The sequence below is a fragment of the Spinacia oleracea genome, chromosome 4 (genome assembly GCF_020520425.1).
Source record: "Spinacia oleracea cultivar Varoflay chromosome 4, BTI_SOV_V1, whole genome shotgun sequence".
Lineage (NCBI taxonomy): Eukaryota > Viridiplantae > Streptophyta > Magnoliopsida > Caryophyllales > Amaranthaceae > Spinacia > Spinacia oleracea.
The window spans coordinates 177,770,584-177,793,108 of NC_079490.1; the positions used below are offsets into that span (position 1 = coordinate 177,770,584).

Below are 22,525 nucleotides of genomic sequence, written 5' to 3' on the forward strand. Positions count from 1 at the left end.
AAAAAACCCAGAATTAATTTAAAATCATCAACTGAAAAAAAAAGGGGAAGATAAGATGCGGGATTACGACATCAGCAGAACCAACAACAATGAACAACACCTTCTTCCAGAAAAATAAATTCAACAGATTCTGAAATTAAAACCGATTTTAAGAAGAAAAAAAACAAGTGAAATTCAACAACAACAACAACAACAACAACAAATACAACAGCAACAAGTATTGTGGCGAGAGAGAGGAGGAGCAACAAAAAGTTCAATTTTTTTGGGTATTTTTGGGGTTTTGTTGGGTCTTTTTTATGATTTAATTAGTTTTGTATTTTTTTTAAAAAATTAATCTTTATTAATCAATTAAAATAATTATAGTATGAATAATGGTTGATTAAGATATAATTAGTGAATAATTGGTCAGAATATGGGCAAAGGTAGCAATTGGCAACCATAACTAAACACTTAGGTAGTAATTAACAACTTTTAACAAAGCTAGGTAGTAATTCGCAAAGTCACCAGACGTAGGTAGTAAAATTGACAAATTTTCCTCTTCCAAAAAAAAATCACCAAAATGTTGCCCACACACCAGCCCGACCCATTGGCTCGATCATATTGCAGAGTGGAGAGTAGAGACTTGAGAGTAGAGACTAGAGAGCAAAGCAGGAAGACAGCAAACGAAGCGAGGGGGCATGGGAACATCGTCAACATTGTTGAAGAACAACTACTGGATTCTCAGACATGGAAAGAGTATCCCTAATCAGAAAGGCCTCATCGTTTCCTCTTTGGTACCTTCCATTAATCTTTTTCGAAACCTACTTTTATTTCTGTGTTTATCAAACTTATGATTCATGGAAATGTGGGATGTAAATGCATATGGCTTCTGCTTAATTTGTTTGATTCTTAATTGATTAATTAGGGAAAGAAAATTCTGAGGAGAATTCGCATTTTTGTGATTAAGTAGAACCAATTTTAGGTATCTGGGTTATTGAATTTTCTCAAGTTTGTCATCAATTTCAGGAATTTCGGAAACAATTTTAACTGTTTACACAAATTTTGCTTGTAATGTTGACATTTGAGGCTGTATTGCCGGATGCCCATTTTGTACTGTATGGATTTATGGTTAATTTAATCTGATAATTGAAATCATGTATTGCCACACAGGAAAACGGGACACTTGCAGAATATCAGTTAGCCGATGACGGTGTTGCACAAGCCCAATTGGCTGGGGAGCTATTGCTAAAGGTAGTTTTACTCCAAGTTTCGTGCTTTTTATGCGTCTGAAGAAGTACATGTCAACTAGTTGAAATTTGGTCTTGTATTTGAATTGATGCCGTTGCAATTTCAAAAATCCTAACTCGTAGATATTTAGCTCACCGCTAATTGGAGACGGAGTCCATAAGGATAGAGAAATGTTTGACATGTATAAAAGTTTTCCCATAAGCTTTTAATTTACTGAATGGATTTATCCTTTATGTTTTAGGTAACTTGCTTGTAAAATTTTGTCTCAATAAGCATAATTTCCCTGCACTAGTGTTAGCTTTTAGAGGCCGATGACAAGGTCTAACAGACTAAAGTGAGAACTCAAACTTTTGCTTCTCAGAAATAAGTGGAGTTGTATGGTTATAGTCTCTGCCTCTTTATTGTCAATAAAAAACATAGCTGTTTTCTGTTTCTGCTGTATTTGTAGATTTAGTTCAAAGATCAGGTGTTTGTTCCATAATCACATGTGTACTACTTTAATAAATTTATTAAGATATCTGAAAATAATTAAATCTCATGCTATGTACCCCCACCCCCATATGGCCTTTGTATGCCATTTTCTGTAAAAGAAAAGGTTGAAGTTATTAGGCAGAATTGTGTTTGAAGTGGATGTTTTATGGAAATTGTACGCGCCCCACCGCCATGCATCTATCTCACATAAACTGGGCCATAAGTGCAGGATTTGAAGGATGCTAATATTCCATTGAAAAATGTCCGCATTTGCTACTCCCCGTTTGCTAGAACAGCTCATACTGCTAAAGTGGTTGCATCTGTACTGAATCTTCCATTTGAAGGTAGTCAATGCAAGGTACACCTCTATACGTATATCCACTAACATAAAAGATCCATGCAAGATAAAGCATAGACCTCTTAATATTGATTATCATGGTCTCTCTGAAGTCCGAACTCTGAAGGCTTATAAATTTCACCCAAAAAAAAAAAAAACAATTGATAAATTTCTGTGTGCTGTTGTTTGAACTTTATCCCATACAAAAGTATAAGAATAAATAATACGTTCACATTTCTGACACTGATAAGTAGATGCGTTTTAATTGGTCAAGTTGATCTGACTTTTATATTGAGTTGTACAAGCTCTTTTTTAATATTGCACTTCCCTTTTCTAGCTGTTAACATGACAATATCTTCATATAGGTGATTGAAGATCTTCGGGAACGTTATTTTGGTCCTTCATATGAGCTTTCATCACATGATAAGGTCAGTTTTGCATTTCCTAGCTCTACGTATGGGAGCATGGGACCTTCAACTTCTCATGAGTCATGATTCGGACACATGATTTGAGTTTTCAGTAACTTTTGTGGGGCATTATGATTTTTGGTGGTGGGTACCTGAATGGGGTGTGTGTGTGTGTGTTGGGGGGGTGGGGGTTGTTAAGTTTCAAGGAAGTATATCATTCTACATAAACTTGGTGTTCTAATCTAGACTTCCAATTATCAGATAGGCACTCCAGAATCTCTCCATTGTTCAACTTAAATGGAACTGATTTTTTTTTTTCCGTGGAATTTTTTACAAACCATTTGAAGGATACTGAGAAAAATATCCATCTGAGGTGGTTACCGTAAGTAAGGAACATTAATAAATATTTGCTATCCACAAAAATCATTATACAGACTATCGACGAGGAGGATATTTTTGTTGCCAAAATAATAATGCCATGAGAAGAAGTGGTTTTTGAATACCAGGGAATCAGGGATGATAAAAATTCTGCTGACATAAACACTTCCTAATTTTTACACCGGAACCATTTGAATCTTACTAAGCATCTGCAGATTTAAATTGCGCTGGGAATCGTGATTTTGCAGCTCATAGGGTTTTGCCTTTCCGGTTTCTATCACATGCATGATGCACCAAATAGGGATAGCCGGATAGGGCTATATAAGTATGCAATAATCAGTGAATAAGTGATGGTTTTAGTTATTAACGGGAAACTGATTTAAATTATAATAGCGCTGCTGCTTTATCCCATTTGCTCAAGTCCTCACACTTTTATTTATATGCCTAATAGTATCCAGAGATATGGGAACTCGATGAGAAAGATCCATTTGAGCGGCCAGAAGGTGGTGAAAGTGCTGCTGATGTTGTTTCACGACTAGTGAAGGCCATGGAAGAAATGGAGACTATGTTTGAAGGGTACTCTCAGTCTCTCACCAAAGCATCCTGTTAGATTTTCTTTGTTTCAGTATTTACCAAATATCCGATCAGATTGTTTATGTATTTGTTGGTATAATATTGACTGTACTCTTTCTCCAGTCTATGAAATTATCTTCTTTCTAACTGAGAAAATTTTGGTCTTCGTCTTTGAAATTTTGATCTTAAGAGTTAAGATAATCCCTTAGAATGTTAATTTCCATTTCCTAATTCCTATATGATGAAATAAGTCACTGTATTTTATGCTTTTGGGGTTTAGTATTTAGATGAAACTAATAACCTGAGAATTTCTGCAGATGTGCAATATTGATAGTCAGCCATGGCGATCCCCTCCAAATGTTGCAGACAATAATCAATGCTGCTAAGGAAAAAGATGTATCCAGTTCCATTAACTTTTTGTCAAGTTTAGAAGCTGTTAAAGTTCAATCTGTCATATCAAAGCATCGGAAATTTGCGCTGGAAACTGGTGAGCTGCGAGCAGTGATTTGAAACCATATCTCCTCAATAACGCTGGGGTATGTTGAAATTCTTTGGACCATATTCTTGCACCAGAAATTCTTGGCGTATTTCTTGCAATATTTATCTGTCTGTCAATTCTCAATTGAATATCCTATTGGAATGGGGAAACAGCATGATTCAGTATCTTACAATAAACTGTATGTGGTGTTTGTCCAGCTTTTATAAAGGAGCCAATTTTCTGTATGATTTCTTTACCATAAAATTGGAGCTAAACTAATTACAAAAAATGAACATAAATAGAATTCTTTAACACAATTTGCTCCTCTTTATACTTCGAGAGTCAGATACCAACTCTGATTATTTGTATACACAAAGAAAGCACGGGTGAGTATCTCGTTGCAACATAAGTATAAGCCAAAACAGTACCAATAGTAAAATACTTAATTCACTTGAAAAGTTTGAGTATGTATACAATTGTGATATCGACATAAGTAACCAGCTCAGTTCTTGGACCAGCGAAAACTGGTGTCTTTGAAGCACAGTTCAAACATGTGTTCTTTCTGGAAATTTGATGATTTTGGGTAGTAAATTCCACATTCCACAAGGTAACATGATTTGAAAATTTGAACAAAAATAAATTCAAATTCCTTAAAACGAGTGATGAATTGCAAGTTCCCCCATTTAGGATGCCAACCTCTAAAAAGAATTTCATGAAGGGGTAAGGTAAGCGTAAACAAATTCCGTAAAGAAAATAAAAGGGACTGATTAAATCTTGGTTGTGGATTAAGAAATGTTATTGCTGACAACTATAAGAAAAAACTTAGCATATTCAGTAAATAAGTTTTAAGCGATAGTGAAAAAAACTTTAGAAAAAGGAGGAGAAAAACCAAAAAAGAAGGAAAAAAGAATCACATCTGCTAAAATTAGGTCAATGCAGTTGGTCTGATGTACCTTAAAGTCTAGTTCCTGAAAGCTATTTTAGTCTCTTTCGAGATCTTGGTTTCTCCTGTTCTGTTTCTTTTAGTACCTGAACTTATTTTTTAATTTTAATAATCTTGAATTAGTTAGAATAATGAGCAACTGTATCATGTTCTTTTTTTCTAAATGTTGGTGATATTATAGCTGAGGAGTTGAACTGTGCTCAACTTTTTCCACCTAAATCCATCCAGCTAGGCCTTCCCTTTAACGTATAAATACCTGTGAATGCACAAAGTATATCATATCATATCATATCCTAAGCAAACAGAAAAACTCCCTCTAAAAAGAAGTTGTGTCCATCTTAATTCTGTACTTGTTTGAGCTTACATCCCGAAACTATGGGTTCTCGCTGGTTTCTTCTTGGAATGCTGCTTGTTGCTTGTGTGCTGAGTACCGGGACAATGCCGGTTGCAGCTCGTCGCCTTCTAGAGGCTTCCTTGCCAGAGTATCCCAAGGCAGAGCTGCCGAAGCCGGAAGTGCCTGGACTTCCAAAGCCTACTTTGCCTGAGATTCCTAAACCCACAGTGCCCGAACTCCCTAAGCCCACATTGCCTGAACTTCCAAAACCCACCTTACCAGAGCTCCCTAAACCCACTGCGCATGAAGTACCCAAACCAACACTACCAGAAATACCGAAGCCCAAATTAGATGAGGTGCCCAAGCCTATTGAGCACGAATTGCCAAAGCCTACATTGCCAGAGTTGCCTAAACCTACTGTACCTGAAATGCCTATGCCCGTGTTGCCTGAGGTGCCAAAACCAACCTTACCAGAGCTCCCTAAACCTTCGGTGCATGAAATACCCAAACCAACACTTCCAGAAATACCGAAGCCCAAATCGGATGAGATGCCCAAGCCTACAATTCCAGAGTTGCCTAAACCTAGTGTACCTGAAATGCCAAAGCCCATATTGCCTGAAGTGCCCAAACCAACCTTGCCAGAGGTCCCTGAACCCACTGTGCATGAAGTACCCAAGCCTACATTGCCACAGATGCCGCAGCCCCATTTGGATGAGCTGCCCAAGCCAATACAACCAGAACTACCAAAGCCAAAATCTGATGAGGTGCCCAAGCCTACCGAGCATGAATTACCCAAGCCTACTGAGCACGAATTGCCCAAGCCTACTGAGCACGAATTTCCCAAGCCTACTGAGCACGAATCGCCCAAGCCTACTGAGCACGAATTGCCTAAACCTACTGTACCTGAAATGCCAAAGCCCATATTGCCTGAGGTGCCAAAACCAACCATACCAGAGCTCCCTAAACCAACTGTGGGTGAAGTACCCAAACCTACATTGCCACAAATCCCGAAGCCCCATTTGGATGAGCATCCTGAACTTCCCAAGCCTACATTGCCCGAGCTGCCAAAGCCTACAATGCCCGAGTTACCGAAACCCACAGTGCCTGAGCTCCCCAATCCTTCTCTACCTGAAATGCCCAAACCCACTGTACCTGAGTTACCCAAGCCAACAATTCCTCAACACCCTAAGTCTGCTATCCCGGACAAGCCTTGAATGACACAATAGGTTGCATTTCTTGGGACTAGCTCCTAGAATTTATTATATAATGATATAGAAATATTTTGTACTTGGATACTACTATATTTTTTATACTGTTGTGTACGTTGATTTTCAATTTTCATATTTTTGAACCTTGTACGTGATACCATTTCACTTCTTTGATATATTATTATAATCATGTCTTATGTGTTGTTGTCTGGTTGAACATTTCATGTATCATGTCGCATATGCAACAATTTGTCACCCCTGTTTCAGCTCTGATGACTGATCAAACTAGCACTGATTATTTGATAATATTGAGAATGAGAAGCTTTTAAAAACCGGGTTGATACCTTACAATAAAAACATGTGAGATTCAAGTAACAAAACTTTTATCTTTCACGGGGCACATCCATCACTTTAGTAAGATTTATTGATGAACTGCTAAGCACAAGGAAAAGGTCAAGACTTCCCTCAGAAAATCAGAAACAAACATTTGTATTTGTTCACATGATGTTAAATATGTAAAGCAAATTTGGACACAACTTCACAAATCTCTCTTCGGATCATGCATACTGGTACGAACTATGAACAGTTCCATAAATTCCATGTATTACACAAATGTAAAATCTGTAGGTAACAAAGGAAGAAAAGATGCTGTGACCTTGTTCATCTGAGATCTTACACACATTTTTCGATTGCTAGAGACTTGATTTGGACTTTTTCAGATGCAGACTGTAACTTACTTTCTGGCATAAGCTCTTTTCAAGATTTCTATAAGTTGAATCCGTTAGAATATGGAAAACCTCTTCTGTAGGAACTCTAATACTTCGTACCAGTACTTCATACTTCATATATGTACAAGAAAACATTGTAGCTAAGAATGATAATACCAGTACATCATGCTTTTGTTGAAGTAAACCTAACACGTCATTCAGATTAGATTTGTTCTGCTTGATTCCTTATTTTTTCCTCTACGTTATACTATCTATTTATTATTTCTGCTGTGGTATACTGATAGGTAGTAAATTATAGGTCAACAAGTTAATATAGTTTGATCATTAGGATTTAAGAGCTGAGGGAGCAATATAAAATACTCAGAACTCTGTAATTAATATCAAGAACAATAATAGAAGTACTGCTCATTAGTCATACAGCATATAACATACTCATTTATTTTATTAATCAATATTATAGATAACAATAATAAGATACTGACATTGTATTGTGATAGTCTAGTGCATCATTGTAGTGTATTGTATTGAATTGATGAATGATGAGTAACATGAGTTTATTATTGTCTTTGTTTTGTTCGTATTGAACCATAGAGGAAAACCTTGTTACTGTGTTATTTCAGTGCATCATTGTGAGTTCGAGATGAAGAAAACATAGAGGAAAACCTTGTTGCAACATAGTACGAGCCAAATGTTTCGATGCTGGCTATGAATATGAAACTATAACAGTTGATGATCTTTCTGATATAAGTGAAATTGGCTTCAAATTTTTTGGTTAGCAGAAATTATATAGGAGTATAATACAAAAACAAAAGAACATTTCATAAATGAGTGATGAAGGTGCAAGTTCGCGATTATGATCTAAGGAAAATAATGAAAATGAATTCAGAGGACTGCACGTCTGTTTTCATCAGGTGAGTTAGTTGAACGTCTGAGGCTGCCTAAAACTGAAAGTCCGCGAATATATTTTGCATATTTCCGTGCTGTTGGCCTCTCCTATTCTGTTTCTTTGATAGTTTGTTGTCCTGAAATTGACATCCTATAATTAATATTATTGGATTAGCTATAAAGTCAAAGCAAAGTGATCTCATAGTCAAGCTTTGAAAATTAGATAATAGTTCAACTGCATTTTACATTAGAAAGAATTTGATATCATGTTTTATTTTTTCTTCTGCTAAATACCGGTAATATTATAGTTGAGGAGTTGAACTATGTACAACCTATTCCACCTAAATCCATCTGACTAGACCATTCATCTAACCTATAAATACCCATAAACTTAGGAAGTGTATCATAATCCTAAGTAAACAGAAAAATCCCTCTTAGAACAAGTAAGTAGTTTATTTTACTGTTTTGCCATTGATTCTGTACTTGTTTGATCCCCTGAGATCAAACCATGGGTTCTCGCTTGTTTCCTCTTGGAATGCTGTTTGTTGCTTGTGTGATGAGCACTGGGACAATGCCGGTTGCAGCTCGTCACCTTTTAGATGCTTCCTTACCAGAGCATGAGCATCCCAAGGCAGAGTTGCCAAAACCTGAACTTCCAAAGCCTACCTTGCCCGAGCTTCCTAAACCCGCAATGCCCGAACTCCCGAAGCCCGTTTTTCCTGAGCTTCCCAAGCCCACATTGCCTGAACTTCCCAAACCCACATTACCGGAGCCCCTTAAACCCACTGTGCATGAATTGAATGAGGCGCCCAAGCCTATCGAGCATGAATTGCCCAAGCCTACACTGCCAGAGTTGCCAAAACCTAGTGTACCTGAAATGCCTAAGCCCGTCTTACCCGAGATACCAAAACCAACCTTACCAGAGCTCCCCAAACCCATTGTGCACCAAGTACCCAAGCCAACACTACCGGAACTACCAAAGCCTAAATCCGTTGAGGCGCCCAAGCCTACTGAGCATGAATTGCCAAAGCCTACATTACCAGAACACCCTAAACCTATTGAAATGCCTAAACCCCATTTGGACGAGCTTCCGAAACCTAAGATGCCTCAACTTCCCAAACCTACTTTTCCCGAGCTGCCAAAGGACACCATGCCAGAGATGCCCGAGTTGCCCAAGCCCTCTCTACCAGCAATGCCAAAACCCAGTGTTCCCGACCTACCTAAGCCCACAACTCCTCAACTCCCCAACTCATCCATCCAAAGCAAGCCTTGAATGATAGACATAAAAACGAATTTAATAATAATGATAATTATTTGATAAAGCAATATTTTTTTACTTTGATACCACTATTTGGCAATTTTTAATTTTCCTTTATCGGATGGCAAAAAACTTTACTATTTTTTATGTGAATTTTTTCCTTTGAACTTTGCACCAATACTTGTAACATTTCACCTCTTTGATACTATTATATACAAAATACTTTGTAATTTATGTGTTTCCTCTTGGATCGGATGAACTTTACATGTATGTTGTCTCATCATATGCATCAATTTGAAACCGCGATTTCAAGCTCTGATGAACTATTCACATTAGTGTCGATGAGTATCAGCTCTAAAAAAAAACTGTGTTCAACTCTAATGATCTTTCATGGCATCATGGGGGACATGATCAATTTTGTAAAATGTAACTTGTTTGGCCGATCAACCTGAAAGTTTATTCTTAGTCCCTAAATAATATTATGAAACATTGGTGTATTCTCGATCTGGACCTTGTAGAGTTATTTTAGAACTCTAGAGAATCCAACACCTCTCGATCTTCATCTGAAATCTCCTAAATTGATATGAATTGGATTTATCTGAACTTATGAGATATGATTGATACTTATTGAAACTAATTAAACCTTACTAGAATTTATTATAAACTTATTAAATCTGATTAAATTTATATGGACTTATTGGACTTGACCTTTATTTTTATTTTTTATTTTTTTGAAGAGAACACACCTTATATACTCTATTACTTGTAAAAGATGTCAGATATGGGCTGAACTAGCAAAAGAAGGGGGAGATGCTTGCTAAGATTTAAAATTTAGCATATTGTTTATGAGGAAGTACAAATACATATCAGATATGTATGGAGAAATATATATCAGAACAAAAGGCAAAATAGAAAAAAGGACAAAAAAATAATTAAATGGTACTTTTCTAAACACAAATGGTACTTTTTTTTACAGAATGGTACTTTTTTTACATGAATGGTACTTTCTTTTTTGTCTTTTAGCTATTTGTCTTTTAGTTGATATGTGTGTTTCCACACATATCAGATATGCGAAAAAACGAACCCTTCTGTTTATAGCTCAGCTGAAAATTTATTCGGCATTAAACTTGTACTACCTCTGTTTCAAAAAGATCTTTACACTTACTATTTGCACGGACTCCGGTACAATGTTTGACCATTAATATATCCAATTTCGTATGACAAAAAATTATAAAAATTTGATATTTATAAAATACATTTCGAGATGAATCTAACAAGATATCTCATGATAATTTTTGATAGATATAATAGTGAGAATTTATGGTCAAAGTTTTGATTTTTGGACACATTTTTCAAAGCGTAAAGATCTTTAACGGAGGTAGTATTTACTTTCGTATGATCGAATTTATTATGTCATTTATATCTAAAACTTTAATAATCTAGCAATCAATATTTTTTGATATGAAAGACATAGGTATTGTTTGGTTGACATGAAAAATGATGGGAAATATGACTTTCTAGGAAGTGGGAGATTGTTTTTTTTTTATTCATAGGAGGAATAAATCCAAAGAAGAAAAATAAACCAACACAAGCTAAAAAACTACTAAAGAAACAAGATCACCTACGGAGGGACTAACCGTGGCCAAGCCACGCCCCTAGTATCCTCCTCCAAAATGGGTGATTGTGGTTAGGGGTGCAAACGAGTCGAGCCGAGCCGAGCTGAGTACTACCCTGTTTATGTTCATGTTCATTTAATTTAGGAACTTCAGCCCGAGTCCGAGCTTTCAACCGAGCTCAGAAATTTGTTCAAGCTCGGTTCGTTTGAGAGATTTTGCGTTCGTGAACGGTTCATGAACGTCTCGTTTATTAACCTAGTCGAGTTCATAAACGAGCTTTACACTTTACCATTTGAAAACATAATTTTGAATGTATACTAATTTAACCATTTGAATTCAATTTTTTTATATTATATAATATGATTTTTTGGGAGTTAAAATTAAAGCCAAAATACATTTTTTTTTTTTTTTTTAATCTATGATCATACAATTATGTATAGAAAATTTGATTATGAACGCAAATAGACGAGCTTGTTCGTGAACATAAATAAATGAGTTGTTCATGAACATAAATGTACGAGTATGTATGTTCATGTTCAAGCTCATTTATTAAACGAGCTTCAAAAGTTGTTTAAGCTCGACTCATTTATTAAATAAACGAACATGAACGTGCTTTAATCGAGCCCGAACCCGAGTAGTTTATTGAGAGTTTCGGCTCATTTGCACCACTAATTGTGATATTGTTTACTAGTTGACAAAACATAGAAAGTCACATTTCTTAAAAAGATTCACTTCTCACAAAATGGAGAAAGTTGCTTACCAAGGCACCCCTAGGTAGGTGGAATTTAATATGGAAATTTACTTCCCACGTTTAACTAACAATATTTTCTGCTTCTAAAAAAATGCTTCAATACAGGGAAAACTTTTTCCCTACGAAATTCTACTTCCTATAATCTACCAAATGACATATATCGTTTTTATTTTTACAAGACCTTATTTGTGACGATCTTATGTCCAGTTAGTTATAATCAATCAAATAGTTAACTTTCTAATAAAATAGCTACTCCTTTTATTATTAATATCATCAATCTTATGTGTCTTTCAGTATTACTCTGAGACTTTTTTTTATGGAGGAGATAAAATCAAAGGGGTGTCACACTGTCACGGGTGTGTGATTGTGTAGTTATCTTGTTTTTTTAGGCGTTTTTATACTTTGATGAATCGGTGAATCACAATAGTTGTATAGTTGTATGTCTTTTACAGACTTGTAAAGTAAAAATAGATGTGGTCTTATCTTCTATGGACGGCTACCAAATGCTAAAACTTGACATCCTCTTGTTCAATTCTGTCCCGTGACTAACCAGTGACCACCTACAGTTATGTAAAGGCCGTCAATTAAACACTCAATTTTACTGAGATTTTTACACAGCAAACTTTTTGGCAAAGTAAATCATTAACCAGATTACTGTGTACTACATCACTTCCGCAATACATGCATCGTTTTTTATTTGGACACTATTCATCAATCACCTAAGACAATCATTACTTTACCATTATGTTTAAATTCGTATCAATGCGAGAATATCAAATATCAAGTTTTTATAATTTTTTCTTATACGAAATTAGAGATATTAATGTTCAAAAAAATGTATTGAAATACATGAAAAAAAGAAATGATACATTCAGATAAATCAAGTGGAAATCATCCTCGCGCCTACAACAAATGTTAGACCCTCTCTCTGAAAAGGCTACATGTTCCAACGTTATACACGGGAGACGTTCTACAGTGTAAGATCTATTCAACGACCGTAGTTTTGATGAAGGAAATCTTTATTTGATTCAATTTGTTATGTATTTGTTAGATTTATATTTCTCTTATAGATGTTGTATAACTCTTTATTAATGAATAATTTTCCTATAAAAATAAAATAAAATGGAGGTAGTATATAGTTAGCACGGAAACTACTAAAAAAAATATTTCCCCATTTACATAATTCCACTGTTTTCGCGTCCCGGAAATGTATAGGACTTGAGATGTTCTCATTTCTAGAACTCCTCTAAAGATGTAGAGGAAGTCCAAACACATGCCTGACATATATTTGCAAAAACATGTCAACCCCAAATAAAAAGGTAAATGTAAATGTTAAATATTTTTGGGGGGAAATGTATAACGGAATTGTAAATTTGTAAAACGGGGTGGTGATTTAGCATTGCTGAGTTGGTATTGGTATTACAAAAATGGTATTGGTATTACAAAAATGGTACTAAACTTTTTTTAAATGAAATTCATTTTCCTTAAATGGTACTCGTTTTGTACTAAATTTTATAAAGTGGTATTAATATCACAAAAATGGTGCTAAATATTTTAAAATGGTATTCATATTACAAACGGGATCCAAGTTGACAAACGGGGTTGACTATTCAACAATTTCAAAATGGCTGGGAAATTACAAACAAGCCCATGACATGTATTTCATAATACATGCCTGGCTGCGATTTTGACGCCCTCAAAGATGTAGGTGTTTTCGAATTAACTAATCAGTTCATGTAAGTTTAAAGTATAAACCATTAAATACTCGTAACTCATATAAAAACGCGTGGCGTGTTATCTATAATTTGTGCATCATAACCCGTTAGTTGGTTTTTTCTTGAGGTCGGTACATAAACCAAGCGGCAAGTCATTCATATCGATCAAACTCTGTCCAGGGAACGATGATTCGATAAATAATAAGGCAGCAAAGTTTGTTTTTAGTTGTGTTGAATAATGTATAATTCACTGTACTAATAGTAAGTGATGATAATTCATAAATGGAAGAACATAAGCATCGAAAAATACAAAAACAACCATGTGGTGATGTGAGTATAATGACATTCAGCATTCAACATGACAGACATAAGTGAGATGAGTTAAAAATATGAACAACCTCATCCACCTAATAAATCAATTCCGAAATTATAATCTTGACATTTTCCAATGCTATAAATATCCTCCTTAATACACCATAATTGTAAGCAACTAAGTAACAAGTTTAATTTCCACTCTTAAAACCCTCCCTTGTAAGCTTGTTTGCTCGATCATTCCCAGTTTCAAAAATGGTTTCTCGTTTGTTTCTCGTATGTGTGATGCTCATTGCTTGTATGATGAGTAGTGCAACACTCTGTGTGGCAGCTCGCGGTCTCCTTGGAGGACCCATGATTCCTACCGTATTACCCACACTTCCTGCCATTCCATCAGTTCTGCCCAAACTTCCAGAGCTTCCATCGGCTCTGCCTAAACTTCCATTGGTTCCTGGCGTACCCCAACTTCCCAAGCCTACAATGCCTAAACTCTCAAAGCCAAAGCGTAACTTACTTCAGCTTCCTACTCTCCCATTGCCTACAGTACCCCAGCTTCCACTAGTACCCCAACTTCCAGTTCCTCTACCCACAGGCCCCCAAGTTCCAGGGGTTCCTGCAGTCCCCCAACTTCCTGCAGTCCCCCAACTTCCAGGGATTCCTAAACTACCAGTGCCCGAAGTTCCTGGGATCCCTAAACTACCAGTGCCCGAAGTTCCAGGGATTCCTAAACTGCCGGTTCCCGGAGTTCCAGGGATTCCTTCAATTCCCTAAATTTCAAACCTCCCTATAATTAATGTCTCAACTCGCAAAGCAATCCATATATAGCGCCAATTCAGATACTACCCAGCTGAATCATCCTAATGCCAAACCACTACATGTATCGTCCCAAGCAAACACCTGACTGAAGTATCTTGGAACTACGTGAATATGGACTCATCAAATGTTGATGCATGTCAACTATTTCGTCTTTCTTTTGGTTTCAGAGGTTGTACTATACTACTACTTTGTGTGTAATATCTATTTTTCACCTTTCTACTTTTAGTCACTACTTTGTATAATTAATTATCGATATTATTATTTTGGATAAATTTACCAGAGTATTTTCTTTATACTTTTTGCATTTTCGTTCATTATTCTAAGCTAATTTCCTGTCCTGTGAGAGTTCACCAAACTTTTTGAGAATTGAACTTCCACGTACATACATGAAAGCTACTATTCCGTAACATTTACAAGCATCTTGCCGTGTTAGAATAAAAGAAGATAGACCTCCATAAACATCTGTTGTAACTCTTTAGCTTTTTAATTTAACGTTAGAAGCTTGCATTCAAAAAACCCAATATACTTATCCTAAACACATATGAATAGGGAAATGTTTTAGGGCGATTACAAATACTATCTTCGCTCTTTAAAGATGTACTCTTGTTGTTAAAGCTAGAAAACTTTGATAGCTTAATTACAAACAAGAAAACAAATTTTAGTGAATACGGAGTACTTGGTACAAATAGGATAGATTCGTTTGAATGTGAATTTTTAAATAACTGTTTAAGTTAGTTTCAACTTTTGAGAACATTACTTATACTCCGTACTTTTCCTTTTGTAAATAATAGAAGTACATTTTACTTTGTTTATTTATGGTTGGACTATGTTAATACTATGTAATGTGTACCACCTCCATGCTCCATTTGGAAATAATGATTACTCTGTACATTTTATACTTGGTCAATGATCATTAACCATTTGCATCACAACATCATGTTAAATACAAAGAGATTATAGATCCATGTGCATGAAATTCCATATTATTCTAAATGACAGTGATAATACAGATTGGTTAAACTAAGGACAACTTTACTCACCTAATAAATCCATCCAGATCTTATTCCTATACATATATTCCATTCCTATGCTCATATTCTATATATACCCACGAAATTGGAGGCCAATAATAGTAACAAAGCTCTTTTATTGTTCACATATATATATATATATATATATATATATTTCCCCTTTATTTGTATTACTTTCATTCTATTCCTATCACATTATATTTATCTACTTCTACTTTGCTCCCGCTTTAAACTTGTTTAAACCATGAGTTCTCGCTTGTTTCTATTTTGTCTCATGCTCATTGGTTGCATGCTTAATATTGTCATAGTAGTATCTGCTCGCAGCCTCCTAGATCTTCCTAAGTTAGAGGGATCTACAGGCGCCTTACCCAATCTTTTTAACCCCACATTGCCTAAACTACTAAATCCCATGATTTCTACGCAAGGTCGCAGACTCCTAAATCTTCCTAAGTTGGAAGTACCCACAACCACCTTGCTCAATAATCTTAATCCTAAATTGCCCAAACTTCAAAATCCCATGACTTCAGCGCTAGGCCGCGGTCTCTTAGATCTTCCTAAGTTTGAAATGCCTAGGTGGCTCAATAATCTTAACCCAACATTGCCTAAACTTTCAAAGCCCACAACTCCAACATCAGGTCGTGACCTCCTAGATCTTCCTAAGTTGGGAGTGCCGACAACCACCTTGCCCAATCTTCTTAACCCAAATTAAATTTGCCTAAACTTTCAAATCCCACAACTCCAACGTCAGGCCGCGACCTCCTAGATCTTCCTAAGTTGGAAATACCTAGGTGGCTCAATAACCTTAACCCCACATTGCCCAAATTTACAAGTCCCACAACTCCAACGTCAGGCCGTGGCCTCCTAGATCTTCCTAAGTTAGGAGTGCCAACAACCACCTTGCTCAATAATCTCAACCCCAAATTGGCCAAACTTCAAAATCCCATGACTTCAACGCAAGGCCGCGGCCTCCTTGATCTTGCTCAGTTGGAAATGCCTAAGTGGCTCAATAATCTTAACCCCATGTTGCCCAAACTTACAAATCCCACAACTCCAACGTCAGGTCGTGGCCTCCTAGATCTTCCTAAGTTGGAAGTGCCGACAACCACCTTACCCAATCTTCTTAACCCAACATTGCCTAAACTTTCAAAGCCCACAATTCCCTCTGCAGCTCGCGGCCTGCTAGATCTTCCTAAGTTTGAGATTCCTACACTCCCTTGGGACAAGCTTCCTATTTCGACTAAGCCTCCTACTCCAACACTTCCCAAACTTCCTAAAACCACAAGACCTAACCTTCCTTGATACAACTGTCGATGTCGGCGATGGCGTCAGCCCAAGCAAGCACTGAAGGATACAACTATTTCATGAATGTAACTAACGTAATGATCATGATACATTCATGCTAGGCTAATACTTCATATTAGTTTCAACTTTCACATCTCTGTCTCGTTATTTTTAATTTTTTGGTTTCAGAGAATGTACTGTAAATTTATCATTTTGAGCCTTGTACTTTGGTACTCCTGATTTGTTATGTTGTACTACGTAGTTCTGAATAAAATTTTTTCCTTGTGGCGTACATGTAACACCCTGATATTCCTTATATTTATAATTCCTGTTCCGGTGTTGTAAAGATGGAAACAATGGGCTTCGAATGAAGGCCCTTTTGTATGTGTTGAAGATCTTGCTTGTTTGAATGAGTAGAGTCCGAATTCACCTGCACAAGAGCAAAGTCACTAGCCTCGGGGGTGTTTCCGAGGAAAGCCCCTCCGATGCCTAAGTAAGAACGATGCTCGGATTCTAGAGAGAAGTTCTCTAGAAGAGTAGTCTTAAGGAGATAAATTCGACGTACCTTGAGGTGTGAGCCTTGGCGGCCTATTTATAGTGTTTGCATAATAAATGCCCATAGGTCATTTATTGCTTTTGGGCCTTGGGCCTTTGATGGATGGCTGACTAACCATTGGTAGGTTTAATGCTGTTTGTTTAGAGCCATTGGGCTTTGGACTTAGTGGCCTAATTGAGAATCAATTGGGAGCCCAAACAACATGCCCCCCAGACCCGGTCCATTTAGAATTAAATGGGTGGGTTTCCAGCTGTCAGAAGTCCGAAAGTTCCCTCTCTTTTTTGAAAAGAGATGACTTGCATTGATGACAAGTGTGGGGATTTGTATTGTGTCGTGGAGATCATGGGTTGAGGAAGTTGATGCGCCCCCTTTCTTTTCTATAAATACTGGGTGCTTTGCTCCTTTCGAACTTTTTACTCCTTCTTTCAAACTTATTCTCTCTCTAAATTCCGGCGATCGCAGTTTTCAAATTTCTTCAGATCTACGAATTTCGGCCAGCTTTTGACTTCGGGAACTTGGGTTGTTCGTTTTATCGGCGAATTCCGCTTCGGAAAAAGGTAATTTGTTTCTGAATTCTCCTTTCCTCTTCGTTTTTCCTTCTACCCCTCAATCTAAACCCTAGGCCGAGAATTCGCGACCATGGCAAAGAATAGGGGCAAAAGCAAGTTCGTCGTTGGCTCCTCTAGTGAGAGGGAGAACGTGCCTTCGGGAAGGTTACCGAAAACTTCGAGGGGTCGGCCTTCGGAGAGGCCGGTGGAGAGGCGTTCGACTGGTTGGGATGCTTCCAAAGATGATGTTGTTGGTGGGTCTAGCGTGTCTGAACGCGCAACTTCTGGTAAGAAAGCTGGTTCTTCGGGTGTGCGCCGTCCTTACCCTGAGTTTCCAGTTCATTGGACTGAAGCTGATCCGCAGGGCAAGTATGCCCCGATCTTGCATGAGACCACTAAGATCGATGGTCCGTTGGAGAAATCGGTCAGTGGTGACTGGTTGGTGGAGGCGAAGCTGGGGAACTACCATCGGAGGGCCGAAGAGTTATACGGAATCCAGCACGCCTTGGGATACTAGTGCGAACTTCCCGATCAGGAGCGTCCTCGGGTGACTCATCCGCCGAGGGGGTTCATCTCTGTGTATACTCATCACTTGGAGAACGGTCTCCGCTTTCCCTTGGATCCCTTCATTTCCGAGCTCCTGGTGTCGTACAACATCAGTTTGGCCCAACTTACCCCCAAATCTATGAGGCACATCATCGGATTTAGATGGGTGTGCGATTTTGTTAACTTTCCCTGCTCTGTCGCCGTGTTTCGGGATCTCCACGATCTGTCTTTCAATCACGCTTCCAAAGGGGATGGGTATGGTTGGTGGACCATCATCAACAAAAAGTCCCGAAGGAAGGGGGAGCCGAACTACATTACGGCCTACCCTTACCTCAGCTCTGACCATAATTGGAAGACGGAGTGGTTGTTCGTTCGTGTGCCGACAGATCCGAAGCATCCAAATTTTTATCGCCCTCCAAAGTGGTTTGTGACTCCTGATCCTGATATGCGAAGCGTGGCTGCTCCGGATCGGAACCATCACCACTACGTGGATCTCCTCCAGTGGTTTTTGGCTCGGGAGGACAACTACAAACTGCCGTCTAACTGGCTCCCGAACCTCAACTATATCTTGCGGGAGGACATTCTTGCTGTTGCCGGTCTCAGCAGGATTTTTGACAGGGGTAGGTGTCTTTCGGCTGGGACCGTGCTTTAGTAAGTTTGTCCTCCTCCTTTTTTGTCTCGTTTTATTGACTTTGTTTCTGCAGAGTACGGCTTTAGCTGCATTGATCCTGTGGTTTTGGGCATCTCTTTGGATCTGAAGACTATTCACGACTCGGCTCCTGATTACAAGTTCGGGAAAGAGAATCCTCGTAATCCTCGCTTGAAGGATTACGTGCTGTCTCCGTCGGGTGTCGCTTGGATATCTGAAGTTCGAGCTGATCCGTGGGATTCTGCCTCTTCTCCCGAAGCTGTTCCAGTGAAGGTCGTGCTTCCTGATTTGAGGACAACCTCAGATCCGGTGAGTGTTTCTATATCCCGAAGTCTTTGTTTGTCTTTCTTTCTGGTTGGCCGTCGGCTAACGTCTTGGTCCTGGACCATCTTTTTAGGGTCCTGGGACTGACGCAGTGCCGCGTGCCGTTCCTTCGGTTTCATCTCCGGCTCGGATAGATATCTCTTTATCTAGGAACCGGGTACTTCACGGTTTTTCTTTATTTCTTCATTTGTCTTCTTTTACATTTATTGACCCTTGGTCTCCTCTGTTTAGGATCAACGCAAAAGGAAGGGTAGCACTCTTTTGAGGACTTCCGCGCATCCGAAGAAAGCGAAGGCTTCTCAGTCCTCGGAGAAGGTATTTGCTCTGACTTGGAGTTTTTTGTAGTCCGTTTTTCCCTTCTTCTTCTTTCTCCTTGAAGCTGATCTCTGAACGCCTGTTTTGTAGGAAACGGTTTCGGAAGATATGCCTCCTCCCAAGAATCTCCTTCACTTCATGCCCTTGCCAGGGCAGAAGTTGAAGAGTGTGGTGGTTGCGGAACCGCCGCCCGTAGATCAACCGTTGGCTGAGGAAGATACCATCCCCTCTCCGCTGAAGCCATCTACTGCTTTAGGGATCGAGATCCAGGATATCACCAAGGTGATGGAGGCGATTGAAGCCGACCTTGTTCCTGGCTCGGATGCCCCTATTGTGGTCGAGCAGAAGGAGGAGTCTGCTGACGTTTCTCTCGAAAGAGAGAAAAGTCCAGATAAGGAGATGGTGGACCTCACCGAAGCTCACATTGAGGTTCCCGAAGCTGAGAAGGAGGTCCCTTCTGCTGAGGAGGAGCAGCCCGAACAGGGTCTGACGAGGAAGAGGCGCCACTCGACCTTGGGCTCTACTTCGACCTCAGCCCTGGATAGACTGATCCACGCTGACCCTTGCTCGGATGTTCCGCTGAAACGGATCCCCGAGGAGGTAAGGGAGGCGATGGCTCGCTATGCTAGAGCTCCGGTTTTGGGGGAGAACCCCATGGCTCATGTGGGATCTTTGGTGGGTCCCGAAGCTGCACGGGAGAATCTTCTTCGGGCCAACCCGCAGTGGAGGGTTCCTGGAGCTGAGGAGAGGAACCCAGCTTTGATGGCCCAATACTATCTGAATGAGGTAAGTGTTGGATTTTCTCTTTTGAGTTCCGTTTTTGTTTTACATTTTTTTTTTCTACTTTTCCTCATCTTTTCTTCTTTCCCAGGCTGTTTTCTGGTCCTCGTTCGCTTCCGAGTGTAGCTCGGTTGAGGAGAGACAACTGAGGAGATATCAGGAGGCTTATGCTCGTGATATCCCTATCTTGGACCAGAAGGCTGGGCAGCTCTTCGCCGAGCTGGTGGAGGTCAAGCAACTGTACCTTCAGTACAGTCGTGAGGCTAGGGAATCGGCTGAGCAGATCGGGGCCGAAGTTGGGAATCTTACTTTCCAAGTCGAGGAGGATGCTGAAAAGATAGCTTCCTTCGACAAGGAGAGGAAAGAAATGGCCGCCAAGTTTGCGAGCGAACTTGAAGAAAAAGACAGTCTTCTCAAGGAGATGACGTCTAAATTTGAGGCGGCCATTAAGCAGAGCCAGGAAGCGGAGGCGAGGCTTCAGCAGTTTGTCAAGCATCGGGAGATTATTCAGAATCAAGCTGACAAGGTGCCCGTTCTCCAGCTGAAGATCCGAGAGAAGGATGCGGCCATTCGGAAATTGGAGCAAGAGCGAGTTGACCTCTACACTGCTGATCAGTGTAGAGAGCAATACTGGAATGGCATCCTGGGTGCTCGGCGCATGTTTGCGAAGCATATGCCTCATTTCCCTTGGAATGAGAAGGTTCCACTCTGGATGAGGGCCCAGGATCACTTGGTGGAGTGCCAGGCCGATCGAGACGAAGCTGAAGCTGAACGCCAAGCTGCTCTTCCAGAGGCTCGGGCCCAGAAGGCGTCTTCCGAATGTGACACTACTGCTGGGGGTTCTTCGAAGGATGCTCCCCTGGGGGCTGCTCCTGAGACTCCCAAGAGTTAGGGATTCGGGCAGTCGTCTTCTTCAGAGTCGGTCGGTTCCAGTTGAGGACTTCCGAACATGTGCTTGCCTTTCCCCCTTTTGCCTCGGCGCTGCGTTGTACTCATTTCTTTTTGTTTTCTTTAGTACTTAGGTAGGCCGGTATTGTCTGTTGATGGCTGCCGATTTTAACTGTTTCATTTTGTTTTCAATTTTTGAGGTTTTCAATGTATTTGTACTCCCCCCAAATATTGAATAAAAAATGAATGTTTGTTACTTGGCTGCTTCTTTTCAATTTTGTACTTTCGCAATTTTAGGTCTTTGAATCCGTAGATTTTTCGAGCTCTTCTTTCTGTAGACTTGCTAAAAACCTTTTGATCTTGCGAGCTCTTTAAATCCGTAGATCTGTTAAGAGACTTTTTAACTTTGCGAGCTCTTCAAATCCGTAGATTTGCTAAGAGAATCTTTAGTTTTGCGAGTTCTTCAAATCCGTAGATCTGCTAAGAGACTCTTTAATTTTGCGAGTTCTTCAAATCCGTAGATCTGCTAAGAGACTCTTTAATTTTGCGAGTTCTTCAAATCCGTAGATCTGCTAAGAGACTCTTTAGTTTCCAGACTCTTCAAATCCGTCGATCTGCTCAGAGGTCTGGATTGTTCTTCCGATCTCTTGTGGTTCGGAAACCTGGGCAAGAGATCGCTAGTCTGCCTCTTAGTTATGCCTTCGGCGATCCGTGGATCTGAGCCGGAGTTTTATAACTTGATTCGAGCGACTGTTTGTGGCGAACAAGTTTTATCTGGTTATCGCGAATCCGAGGATTCTGGACGATTCCCTGAAGTGTATGACTTGGTCATTTCTTGCATTTTATCAAGGAATGGGCAAAGTCAACCTGTTTTTAGTCTCGGATTGATCAGATCCGAGGCTGCATATATATATAAGGGGACAATAAATATAGAGATAAGTTTAATGAAACACATGGTGCCAATGGCTTTCCTCTTCTCATTAAACAACTTACTTGGTTTACAGACAGAGATCATACAAAATATTTCTTGAGAACATCGGTATTCCAATGGTTCTTCAAAATTGTTCCATCTAACTGTTTCAGCATAAACGTGCCTGGCCTTTTTTTCGGAATGGATGATGTATGGTCCTTCCCAAGTGGCTGAGAGTTTGCCATGGATCCGTCCTTTCT

The 22,525-nt window shown here is 39.1% G+C and overlaps 5 protein-coding genes across 6 annotated transcripts; all 5 read left to right on the forward strand.

Moving 5' to 3' along the window:
- The first annotated feature begins 584 nt into the window (after positions 1 to 584).
- Positions 585 to 9,491, forward strand: LOC110805943 (metal-independent phosphoserine phosphatase). 2 transcript variants are annotated; one of them, XM_056843060.1, is made up of 7 exons: positions 585 to 773; positions 1,150 to 1,230; positions 1,928 to 2,056; positions 2,401 to 2,463; positions 3,272 to 3,396; positions 3,711 to 3,929; positions 7,705 to 9,491. In XM_056843060.1, exons 1-6 carry the CDS (start codon positions 678 to 680, stop codon positions 3,901 to 3,903), a joined length of 687 nt encoding a protein of 228 aa, XP_056699038.1. In that variant the 5' UTR covers positions 585 to 677; the 3' UTR covers positions 3,904 to 3,929; positions 7,705 to 9,491. The 2 variants fall into 2 exon arrangements, with proteins under 2 accessions (XP_056699038.1, XP_021867264.1); XM_022011572.2 differs by lacking the exon at positions 7,705 to 9,491 and adding an exon at positions 6,984 to 7,305.
- Positions 5,190 to 6,362, forward strand: LOC130472207 (protein PELPK1-like). Its single transcript, XM_056842708.1, has one exon. It carries the CDS (start codon positions 5,190 to 5,192, stop codon positions 6,360 to 6,362), a length of 1,173 nt encoding a protein of 390 aa, XP_056698686.1.
- On the forward strand, positions 8,478 to 9,242 carry LOC130472208 (protein PELPK1). Its single transcript, XM_056842709.1, has one exon. The coding sequence runs from the start codon at positions 8,478 to 8,480 to the stop codon at positions 9,240 to 9,242; it is 765 nt and encodes a 254-aa protein (XP_056698687.1).
- Positions 9,492 to 13,876: 4,385 nt separating the features above from the next.
- On the forward strand, positions 13,877 to 14,392 carry LOC130472209 (protein PELPK1). The gene has a single exon (XM_056842710.1). The coding sequence runs from the start codon at positions 13,877 to 13,879 to the stop codon at positions 14,390 to 14,392; it is 516 nt and encodes a 171-aa protein (XP_056698688.1).
- A 1,320-nt stretch (positions 14,393 to 15,712) lies between these two features.
- Positions 15,713 to 16,767, forward strand: LOC130472210 (protein PELPK1-like). Its single transcript, XM_056842711.1, has 2 exons — positions 15,713 to 16,103; positions 16,217 to 16,767. The coding sequence occupies exons 1-2, from the start codon at positions 15,713 to 15,715 to the stop codon at positions 16,765 to 16,767; spliced, it is 942 nt and encodes a 313-aa protein (XP_056698689.1).
- Positions 16,768 to 22,525: the final 5,758 nt, after the last annotated feature.

What these genes read in the sequence shown, in the direction of transcription:
- LOC130472210 (XM_056842711.1), top strand. Translation starts at nt 15,713, where the DNA reads ATGAGTTCTCGCTTGTTTCTATTTTGTCTCATGCTCATTGGTTGCATG. An exon ending in GCCCACAACTCCAACATCAG is followed by an intron (nt 16,104 to 16,216) that starts GTCGTGACCTCC and finishes CTCCAACGTCAG; the next exon opens with GCCGCGACCTCCTAGATCTT.
- LOC130472209 (XM_056842710.1), top strand. Translation starts at nt 13,877, where the DNA reads ATGGTTTCTCGTTTGTTTCTCGTATGTGTGATGCTCATTGCTTGTATG.
- LOC130472207 (XM_056842708.1), top strand. Translation starts at nt 5,190, where the DNA reads ATGGGTTCTCGCTGGTTTCTTCTTGGAATGCTGCTTGTTGCTTGTGTG.
- LOC110805943 (XM_056843060.1), top strand. Translation starts at nt 678, where the DNA reads ATGGGAACATCGTCAACATTGTTGAAGAACAACTACTGGATTCTCAGA. An exon ending in TTGAAGGTAGTCAATGCAAG is followed by an intron (nt 2,057 to 2,400) that starts GTACACCTCTAT and finishes ATCTTCATATAG; the next exon opens with GTGATTGAAGATCTTCGGGA. An exon ending in ATGGAGACTATGTTTGAAGG is followed by an intron (nt 3,397 to 3,710) that starts GTACTCTCAGTC and finishes GAATTTCTGCAG; the next exon opens with ATGTGCAATATTGATAGTCA.
- LOC130472208 (XM_056842709.1), top strand. Translation starts at nt 8,478, where the DNA reads ATGGGTTCTCGCTTGTTTCCTCTTGGAATGCTGTTTGTTGCTTGTGTG.